General features: G+C 46.1%; 1 protein-coding gene across 1 annotated transcript; it reads right to left on the minus strand.

Moving 5' to 3' along the window:
* Nucleotides 1-1,685: 1,685 nt before the first annotated feature.
* On the minus strand, nucleotides 1,686-9,185 carry LOC133344683 (uncharacterized). Its single transcript, XM_061554743.1, has 5 exons — nucleotides 9,047-9,185; nucleotides 8,190-8,407; nucleotides 5,793-5,912; nucleotides 4,963-5,112; nucleotides 1,686-2,773 (listed from the first exon to the last, which is right to left on the minus strand). The coding sequence occupies exons 1-5, from the start codon at nucleotides 9,057-9,059 to the stop codon at nucleotides 2,600-2,602; spliced, it is 675 nt and encodes a 224-aa protein (XP_061410727.1). The 5' UTR covers nucleotides 9,060-9,185; the 3' UTR covers nucleotides 1,686-2,599.
* Nucleotides 9,186-11,592: the final 2,407 nt, after the last annotated feature.

Genomic DNA, 11,592 nt, shown 5'->3' on the forward strand with positions numbered 1-11,592 from the left:
ATATGCACTGTCCTTGAAGTTGATTGGTCCACACCCGAGACAGCGTACAACTCAAAAACAGCGCACTAGTGCGCTGTTTTTGAGTTGTACGCCTTTTGGCGTCATTTGGTCCAACACCAATGGAGACTAGGCTCTAAGGAAAGCTGTCTCGGGTGTGGACCAATCAACTTCAAGGACAGTGCATATCATTACCATTATCAGAGTTGTTTCTTTTTGTTTGCATTTTGACTGCTTGTGTTGTGGTTATTGCAAACATGATCCCTTGTATAAAGGTGTCAGTTTTGTACCAGTTTAAAGGGTAAAAACCTACTACTATATTTTGCCACTGTAAAGGAGGTCTCATAGGGTACCCTCACTCGGATGCACTCCATCATAACAGTTCCTGACGGGGTAGTTTGTATGCATGCTTAGTGTTCGCATGCTCATCTTTAGCCACAAATTATGTGCCCGGCTCTGGGGGAAACACCGTGTCGGGGCACTGAGGCAATTGCTGAGATGGGTTAGAATCCGGGTTTCAGACCCCTGTGATGAAACAGGGTGCTCAAGTGTAGCGAGTTAATAATCTCAGCCTGATAACCAATGACTGCACAAAGCCCCCACTGCATTCTATTTGATTCTGAACTTCATTTGGCTAAATTCCAGTCACGTGATTCATGTAACACTCTCGATGGCAGAGCGGTTGGGAAAATCCTGCCCCCCTCTTGTGTAGAATAGAGGCCTCATTGAATGGATTTCAGGGATGGTTTAGTGATATCTACTTCCACGGGCAGTTCTCCAACACCAACGGTCGCACTGCTATGCGAGAGACCCATCAAATTAACATTGCTTTGCATATTCCAGCCCCGAGAAGTGCAATATTTGCATTTTTTCATGAACATGCAATGCACACTATTGTCAAGACATGTTTTAGATTTGCCTTGAAGTGTGGATAATGAAGCCAATTGAAGTGACTTCAGAAGTAGTTTTGTGAAATCATCTTCGAGGCCAGGGATTGGCAACCTTTCAAAGAAGAAGGGCGATATTTTTTGTTTTTATCTCTGACAAAAATTATTTCGAGAGCCTCATCACACGGAGAGGTAACTTCTTGTGCACAAAGGGAGCAGGCATACAGCAGATGACAAACACATTCGGACTTAAATAAACACAAACATGCGATGGAATCAACTGCTTCTGTTTAAGTCATTTTCCCCTTAGTTTTTTGTTTGTTTAACAATGCAGTTTGACTGTACATTTTGTTGTCCCCAAGACGGTCACATTGCATTTTATGGGGAAAATAGGGTCCGATTTACGACGAGGTTTCCAGCAACGCATTGGGTCGTAACAGCGGGGAACGCTGAGTTACTACATTTTTGGAGTGTAAAGAACGGAATTCGGTGGGGTTTTGTTTTCTTTCTTTTAACGGCTGCCCGCGAGGGGGCAGCCAAAGAGCCACACGCGGCTTCCGTGCCGCACGAGGAGTCACGTGTCCCATGGACGAGGTTGCGGATGGAATTGCAGCCAAAGGGGTCAACTGTCTGTGTAATGGGAGTGATTAAATCAGCACACACGTGTGTCGGCGTTAGAATTTAGCATCGCAGGACGGTGCGGGACGGTGATGGCATGTCGAGATCTTCATACAGCAGTGGCCAAGACAGGAGCTGATGGTCGATGATGTTGACGATGAGTAAAAATACAATAACACAAAGTGTGAGTTGTCTTTTTATTATTATTATTATTATAAAAATGTAAACGAATTCTCATTCAATAAACAGCATATTAAATAAATAACTTTGTCAGCGATGCTTTTAAATATGTATAAATAAATATATGTTCACGTAAACTTTGGAATTCACCAATTTTACAAAGTGCAAACCACCTTACAACCGCCTATTTTGTAAACCTAAGTGTCGGAGTGTGATCTTCTGGGTTGCATCGCACATTACTTTCTAAAAAACACGTGCAAAGGGCTATAAAGTGTGACCATCAAAACTTGCGCAGCAGTATTGGGTCATTGATAACTTGCGGTGTTGTGACACATACACACACACCGTCCTTGATATCAGTAATCCCACAAGACAACAACATAATAATTATCCAGTGGCGAATGAAAATCGTTTCACATCAATCACTCCAAAATAACAAATTTACAATGAATCGTGTGCTGCATGAGACCAGGGTCATTATCTGGTCTCGTTCAACGTACATGTACTGCACGTATGTTTGTTGAACTTCTTTCACACCGTACGTAACCAACCGTGCTAATCCGAGGTGCAGGGAAAGGACAACAGACTGAACACAAAAAACAGTTCTAAAGAAATTAGTTTTCAATCTAGATTTGAACGTGCATAGCTCCAGTGGCTTCCTAATATCGAAAGCGAGAGCAACCCCAGCACGTGTGAGCGCGCGCAACACAGTGACCACCTTTGCTCAATGGCTATCAATAAGCTCCTGCGAGGATGACCGGAGTTCGCGTGATGGTTTAGGTTCCTTGATGAGATTCGCACGGTGTTGTGGTCCATTTGTGGCAAGCCCTTTGTGTGTAATTAGTGCGACCTTATACTGTTAATACATTAGAAACCAGTGGGGTGTCGATAAATGGGTCACCCTGTACATTGACATCTTAAGTCACAGTTTTCATCATCAAAAATGTTCGGACGACCACCTCGATCTGGTGGATAAAGAGGTGGAGAACTCGTGCCGTAAACACCTTTTTTGACCACGTTCCCATCAGCTCCTCCAAGTTTTCTGCAGTCACTTTGAGATCATGGATGACCTGCTGTTCCTCCAAGCCAAACTAAATGAAATGACAAAGCACAGAGCCATCCTGCATTAATATCATCATCATCATCATCGTGAGTCATGGTCTCTTCACTGCTAGATAAAGGCCTGCCTAGTTCCTACGCTAGTACTGTCCTTCGTATGTATGTATGTATATATAGCTTATTTTGCTCCATGCACAGCCAACCGTGCTCATCGGTACTTGTGATGTACTGCGATGCCACAATCCATCTCCCTGCTGTACATGAATGGCCCTAACTGCTCCATCTCCGCAACGGACGTGCCATTAATCATATTCTGACATTCGGATGTCATCTGTAGTGCGTCGACCGTCATCCATCATCCCTTTTAGAGATGTCTCCTGTCCAAGCCCACCACTTAAGAGTCAATATGTGTCTGATTTGAAAATGTTCTTCCCTCTTAGCCATGTGTTCCTCTTTCTGTGTGACACTGTAATTCTCAGCGTACAAGACGTGTGCTAAAAATAGTCTTCGTTAACACCGAAAAGCCTCACTCAAGTTCAGTCACTCATTTTCGGAAGGGCCTTGCTTTGTTCAGTTTGACTAATTCCTGTTTAAGGGTTGTTGTATGTGTGGGTGAATGCACTGGAATACCCCAAAAAACCCTTGTGTACACTAGGGTTGAACTCAACACGGAACAGATGACATAACTCTACCAGCTGACAAGCCTACTACAGACAACGAATTGCATGATTGCATTGTGTGTGTATGTAACGTCGTCTACGTTCATGTCTGAATTTAATAAAAGCATATGCTGCTCAACAATTGGAACAATCGGTGTTGTGTCTTATTTCACTTCTATTATTCTACAACTTCATGGAAAGCTCTAACAAACTCAATCGTCTCCTCTTTCTCTCCAGGCTTATTTAAACTCCAATTGCCATTCCACCCCTTTTTGTCTGCTCTTCAACTCGCTCGACTGCCCCTGACTGACAGCCCCGTGACTGTACACTGATCACACTCCCCACGTCACAGCCACGAGCTGTATGAGGTGTGGGGGCTCTGCCCATTCAATCGGTGGTGCTGTTGGTATTCACATTCAGCGTCGGTTATCTCATCCCTGCAGTTGCCTGTTGTGGTGCCACATCCTTTTATCATGTAGCCGCTCAATTCCTTGATGAGGCAATATCTTTATAAGGAGTGTGCTTCACTACATATTTACGGAACTTTAATTTTATATAAATTGTTTTGGAGTGGTGGTCAGCTTTGCTATGAACTCTGTGACCTGAAATTTAATTTGCTTCTGAGCTATGGCAGTGGTGAGTGATCGATCAATCAAACCAGGCCTGGACCCCCCCCCCCCTCCACCACCCCCCCCCCCCCCCCCACTGCACAATTAACCAATCCGCACTGACAAACATTGGTGAACCATGGTAAAATAGCGTTCCATTTAACATGTAGGCTTTCGCAAGCAATAGTATTCATAATAAAGGTTTTTTTGGGGTTAGATCGCATCAATATAAATGTGTCGTTAACCCACCACCACCAGACACAGACAATTAGTAAGGTTTGCCATGTGAACAAACCTGGCAATTAGCTATTACTTTAGCACATCTGTGTGATGGCGAGTACACCAGCAACATTTACAATGGAGTACGACGTTTTGTTGGTGATTATAACCAACTTCATCAGGCGATTTTCCTGAATTGTGAATAAGTCTTCCTGATTCCGCTCTTAAATAGAGCAAGATGATGATGTTATCACTGTGAGCTGATCAGGTGCAAAGATAAGAGGGGCTGTGGCGCGTGATGGTGGGTTAACCATACATTTGTATTTACACACTTTAACCCAAAAAAACTTTATTTTGAAAACGAGCCTTCATCAGCAACGGTTTGACAAAGGGCAGCAACTTCTAAATGGTATATCGGCGCACTAGCTTCTTCAAATGAAAAGTTATAACCCCCAAGATAAAAGTTAATAGTCCATCACAGCTCATGCCATTGGTGGCACTATACCAAGTCATCACTTCCTCTCATAAATGCTGCAAATGCAATAACCTGATGTTCAATGCTTGCTCTTACAGTCTCAAAGACCGCTCTTAAAGTTCCCCATCACCACCAACAACAACACGTGGTTTAGGCCTTCTCTTTATTCGCTGACCCCTGGTGCTTGCATCTGGTGACCTATCCATCTCCGTCTTCATTATGCGCAGGTATCACGTGCGGGGTAGCAGTGGTGTTCTCACCTGTGAATGGATGAGGCTCAGGAGGTGCTTCATGTCGGTGTTGACGTGCTTCAGCCTCAAATGTCTTCCTGATTTTTCGGTGATGAGCTGTAAGTACATCTCATATATCTTCAAGTTTCTCCAGATATTCTTCATGCAGAGGTCGTGGCTCTGTAAATTGAAATCGAAATGCATGATTAGTATGCGATTTTAACAAACAACCGTTAAAGCATAATGCACAAATTAACTCGTGGTCATTTAAATATAAGTAGGGTGCCCTCTGCTATTCAGCAGTGGATTGAACATGGAAAATTATGATGACCGTAATTATTTGTACTTATCATCATCAAGAGTCAATCCACAGCTGGATGAAGGCCTGCCCAAGCAGTCACCATTTCCCATTATCCTACGAAATAATAATCCACCTGCACATAAGCCAATTGTACCACTCCATCCCACCGGTGGACATCCTCTCGGATACATCATGGGAGCTCCTTTGCCAGTACCAAAATATACTAATAGGCCTTTTCCCCTTTTTTATCAGAGTTTTTCCCCTTCTTTTTTTTAATCAGAGTATTGTTTTTTGTTTGCATTTGACTGCAAGTATTGTGGTTAATGTAAGCATGATTCCTTACAAAAGGTGCCAGTTTTGTTGCCAGAAAAAAGGGGAAAAACCCTATTAGTATCCTCTCGGATGTGTTCCATTCCTTGGCTGCTACTTTTGCCACCATTCCTAGCGGTGAGACTGTACTCTAAACGCTCAAGGATTCGTACTGATGCTGCCATACGGCCACAAATTAGAACAGCGGTGGTGGTAGCGGCGGCGGCGGCAGTGTGTGTGTGACACGTACGGTATTGAGGGCAGCCTGACTGCAGTTATTCACGTTCGTTGGCAACATCGCGGGAAACTCTTTGCCCAATAATTCCTCGCAGCCGCTCTGAGCCCCGCAAGGAGGCATCACTTCCTGCATCTGCACACGCACAAACATCATGGGCACCAGATGTTAACATCAACCACGTGACGGGCAACACGGTGATTTTGTTCAAATTATGAAAAGCTGCACTTTGTAACGTCTGGAATTTAATAAGCAGGGGTGTGTCCGTAGAGTACATTACTTGAATGGATGGTTACAAAAAAAAGTGCAGGTTGCTATATAGACAAAAGTTCTGGGCGAGTGGAGGACCGAGACAATCTAAAGCAGTGTTCCTCACTCATTTTCGGTGGGGGCACTTTTTCGCCAATAAGACATCATCAGTGCGCGAGGGCTGCCACACATTTGAAACCATTGTTGGGTTTGACAGCAGCACGATGATGATGATGATGGCGGGTGTTGTCACGTGTTGTTGTTGTTGTTTACTGTTGGGGGACCGCACGTCAGGGGCCGCACTAAAGGCCACCAGGGGTAGCCAGTGGCCAGAGGGGCATTGCAATGACCAACGCTGCGCTAGATATGATTTGGCTCTTTCGGTAAAGTCACGTAGTTAGGGTCAAAGAAAAAAAAACTACGCTTCGATCGCAACACAAGCAGTCGTCTGCCTGAAGACCGCTTGTGTTGCGATCGAAACGTCGTAGTATCTACGTGACTTTACCGAAAGACCCAAATAATATTAATTCCTGCAGTCACGAAAGCTTTAAGTCAAGGCTGCACTAGATGTTTCCCCCCCCCCCCCCATGATTATAATGCTCCCACGTCTATTGCCCTCCACCGCCACTAATCCGCAATGCCCAAGGTGGTGAAGTATGGTCAACGACACGGACGAGACGAGCGACACGGTGTGCACAGGGCCTTCATCCAGCAGTGGATTGACACATGCGTAGTATTCCTGCTCTAAGTTACTCTACGCGTCCAAGCTGATAATTATGCCTCTCTGCCGGCCACGGCTGTGGAAACGATGCCCCCTACAGACAGCCTCGCTCATGCCGGCTTTACACCCAGAGTGTCGGTTTTAAACTGTGAACATCTGAATGGAAATGTTTTTCTCCAAAAGTCTCTGACAAGTAATTCTCCAAATGTACTACGAGAGTTAAAACAAAAATTACCTCTATAAATTACGACTGCATTACAACTGCATGGTTATCGCGGAATCTCCCGACAAATAATGCAACTCCACCTATTGTACAACTTTCCTTTGAAGGGGCACCGACGCTTATAGCATTTGAGCTGCATTTACTGTGATATAAAACAGACGCCTCTGCAGTTCGTTGTGGATTTAGTGTTACTGCCTGTGATGATAACATCTCAAGAATGCTGCACTGTACGAAAGAGGGAGAGAGCAGAGACGGTGGCGTATACTGTCCAGGTAATGAAGAGATGATGATAAAACAACATACATAATACGCCATTTACTTGGGATCAGAATTGTGGTAACCGCTTAGGATCTAAATGATGAAATAGTAAGCCGTACAAGAACAGGTTGGATTGCTTTTGGAATAGTGAATTGAATCATGAAAGGCTACATTCTAACGTGCTTAAATAAGGCAGATCGGATGGGTGTGTATAACCTGCTATGGCATATGGATCAGAAACGTGGATATAAACGAAGGCAATTGAACTGAAACGTGAACAGAGAAGCGTGGCGAGAGAGAGAGAGGCGTGCTTCTAATAAGTTCATCGGATTTAAGTGGGCTTGGCAGTACACGTCCCATCAAGGTGTCGATGGACGGTTTCAGCTCAAGGAGAGAAGCTACGCAAGGGAATTGCTACAGCGGAAATTGAGCGATGAAAACCAGCGTGCGGGAAAGTTCTCGATGGTTACATCGTATGTGCAATGAGAGATGGGCGACGCTTGCATCTAACAGTAGCTAGATCATGTCTGATGATGATAGCCCTGAGTGTTGACAATGATGTAACTCATAGTACTGTAGAGTGATGACCGTGACGATGATCATTGTGATGCTGATAGTGAATGATAATGGGCAGGAATGGTCTTTCGTACGGCTGATATAAATGCAGAACAACAACTGCAATTTCACAAGCAGGTGGTCAAGCCAGATGACCGTCGTTCTTATACGTGGTGCGCTCTGTTCTGGATGACCACAGTCGCATACTGCAGTGTCTTATTTGTTAAAGGGGGTTCAGGATGGACCATGAAGCAACGACGATGATGATGATAATTCCCAGCGTATAAACACACAGCCATACATGTGTATAACAGTATACGTGTCCTGCGACAACAACAACCAAAACAACTTTTGTACAAGTACCGTACTCGTATCGAATCGCTGCGGGTGTGTTTCCACAACTCACGTAATCATTTAAGGCGGTCTGAGAGTCGGTGAGCAACTTCTCGGCGACGTTGAGCAGCAGCGGCTGCAGCCGCGGCTCGCCTGTGCCCAAGGGGGGCGGCGGAACGGCTCGTCCGTGGGTTCCCATCCTCATCGTGGACATCACCGTCATCGTGACCATCAGCGCCTGGAGCCCGCGCAGCATGCGCGAAGACGCTGCGCGCACAGCGGACGCTTGTGCTGCGGGGTGGTGGAGGAAGAAGAGGTTGGAGAAGAAAGAGGCGTGAGCGAACGAGATTGGCGCCGCTCGGAAGGATTGCGAACGCACGCGCGCGCGCGCGCACGGTTAATAATTCGCGTTTTGGACCCCTTTGTTGTTCATTAACGTCAGTGTGCGGAATGCAATCAATGATGGCTTCGGGTGCTTGAATTGAAACGAATGGTTACTCGCAATGTACGCACAACTATCCGGGCGCCGTGTCGCCTTCGCGCTCACATCGTGTTTTGAAATACTTTAACTTTGTTTTACGCATTAAACAGCCATAGCCAGTCGATGTGATCAACGCGCTTACCGCCTACGCTACACAGCTTAATGCTAGTCTTAATTTACAATCCCTTTTTCAATCCATTACTGGATGAATGTCTCTTTGGTTTTGTTGTTGTTTACCATACTTCACGCTGGTCAGTGCGTATTCGGTGGGGATAAAACAACAACAAAAACAGAGCCGTGTCACAAATGTTATCGGCCACGGATGTTAGCCGTGGCCGGGAATCAAACACGGATTTTCCGGACACATCACTCCCGTATAGAAAAACTGCGCTTGAAATCGTTGACTCGAGACAAACCGTTCTTATTCTCGTGTACATCGTGCTGCGTACCTGTGGGAATCATTGCTGTCACAAATTCGGATGCAAAGTCGCGTGCCCACGAGGAGCGAGATTGTGTCTAGTGTTGAAAGAGCCGACGGTTATTCACAATGAGCGCCATCCCCGTATTTATGTCCGGTATCTATACGGTCATCCCATTGATTCCGAAACATGGGAAAGCCCAAATTTCTCGATTGCGTCAATACATCCGGATGAATTTTTTTTTTAAACCAACATTTTCATTTCATAGAATGACGTCATCCGACCATCGCGTCCCACCGGAATGCAATACCGTGACGGCATAGGATGAGGAGGGATTAAACAGGCGTTAATAATTTCGGTTTCTATTTTACGTCAAACATAATATAGGAAAATACTGGACATTTCAAACACTCGCTCTTGTTGAATTGTTTGGCGAAAACAATGACAATTTCATTAATTCAATAGAATATAAATTTAATGTAATTAAAACAATTGTAGGATATTGCTTTAATGAGAATTGCATTCGCGAATAAATAACTATATTTACAACTTAACTATTAACAGCCCTTTGTCAATCTACTGCTGGATGAACGCCTCTTACGTGCCATGTCGGTCATGTGGGTTGTTTGACCATACTGGTGGCGGTTTGAGTGTGAGTGGGGGATGTATGTCATTAAGTTATAGTTTGAGAAGCGCTGGGTAACCCCTCCACCTGGTACTTCTTATACCAAACGCCACGGTGAAAACACGGACATAAGCTCGTGCTGGGGGCCCCAGACAACAGGGATTCATGACGCCTTCTGGCCAAACTCCATTTGACAGAGCCAGACTGACTTCCCCCCCCCTGTCCCGGGATTCCTCCAGGAACAGGAGACTACCGCAATTGGCCACGTTGCGAAGGAGGGGCTGCCACTACTCTGTCGGGAGATGGATCGGTACCGCCTGGACCTCTGTGGAATACAGGAGGCCCGGTGGACCGGTTCTGGCTCCACTCATCATGAGGGGTGGACAGCTCTCCACTCGGGGCAGGAAACTGCCAAATAAAAGGGAGTGGCACTTCTTTAATAGTGCAGTGTGGGAGTGTGGCGGTGAGGTGTTGGATGCTGTAAGTCCCAGGCTGCTGGTGACTCGCCTCCCCATAAACAAGAGGCAAGGAATGGTGGTGGTGATGGTTGCTTATGCCCTCACCGAATTTAATCATCAGTGGACGGGTGCAGACAAAGCCGATCTGTCAAATGCCCTTTATAACTTCCTATCCCAGGTGCTAGCTAAAGTGGCCTCTCGAGATAGAGTCATCCTGTTGGGTGACATCAATGACCAAGTGGGTCACGATGCAGACACCTGGGTCAGAGTGATTGGAAGGCAATAATAAAGCTCAATAATAATGGTAGGAGACTTCTAGACTTTTGTAATTACCAACACGCTGTTCCGGCTTTGGCGAATCACGCAATATCATGGATGCACGGCAGGTCCAAGTGTAGTGTAATAGCGCCGACTGTTGTCCAGCAATGGCAACTGCGGTGGACGAGCAGCACACGCCGGTGAGCATATACACCAGTGTGTCGGCAGGGCGGAGGAACTGGGGCAAGGGTCATGGAAGACCCTATCTGGAAGCCCCTGGAACCCACTAGTCGGTTCAAGAAGGAAGGCACAACCAGGGTGCAGCCAGGCCGCTCCGGGTAGCATAAAAGCAGCTGAGAGCGGGAGCTCGTGGCTGCCGGTTCTGGAAAGTGGACTCATCTCGTCGTCGCTGTCATCTTCGCCGCCTTTGTCGCTGCCGTCTGCACTAAATATTGTGCGGCCGTATAGTTGTTGGCTGTCTCAGTCGGTGCCGTCAGTGTTACACGGTCAGGGTTGTGTTAAGGCTAGGCTAGGCGACTAGGGAGAGCGCGAGGGTGAACCCTTGAACCTGAAGGTGTTAATAAAGAAGGTGCTCCTGAAAAACCTTGTCTCCTGCTCTGCTGTAACTACACAAGTGAGAACATCTGCTAGCCCGTGTATTTGACACTGGGACCTACCATAGAGCTGATCTGCCAACTGCCCATCAGCTAGTCATCTCTAAGATGCGCCTGCCATTCTTCCACTCCGGTGATGGGTGTCTATCTAGGACCCCATTCAAACCCACAGTAGCCTGGTCTCAGCTCGCTGAGGATAGTTGCAAGCACGAATTTGAACGTCACTTGCTACTGGGGTTGGCATTGTCACCCCCTCCTGATACTGAGGGGAAATGGGTAAGGTTCAGGACTGTGGCTCATGCAGCTGCAATGGCTGCATTGGATATGCAGTCTGGATGCACAAAAACATTATAAGTGTAATGATCGAAAATGACCCCAAACCAATGTGCAGCCTAACGGATATTCAAAGATAACCAAGGTATCCGATTGTAGGAAAGAGGCCTCAGGAGGCGTGGCTTTTGGAGTGATAGAAGGAAAAGTTTTGAATGAGAATAGGCAAGAAACAAAATGGAACCCAGAGGCGACGGTTTGGATCCGTTGGAGGGATAGGGCAGGGATTGGCTAAGGGAAATACAGTGAGGGAACATTCGAGAAAGGGGACTGAGGGATTTATAAGGAGAG

The sequence above is a fragment of the Lethenteron reissneri genome, chromosome 20, assembly GCF_015708825.2.
Source record: "Lethenteron reissneri isolate LAM-NWPU_2019-01 chromosome 20, ASM1570882v1, whole genome shotgun sequence".
Classification (NCBI taxonomy): Eukaryota; Metazoa; Chordata; class Hyperoartia; order Petromyzontiformes; family Petromyzontidae; genus Lethenteron; species Lethenteron reissneri.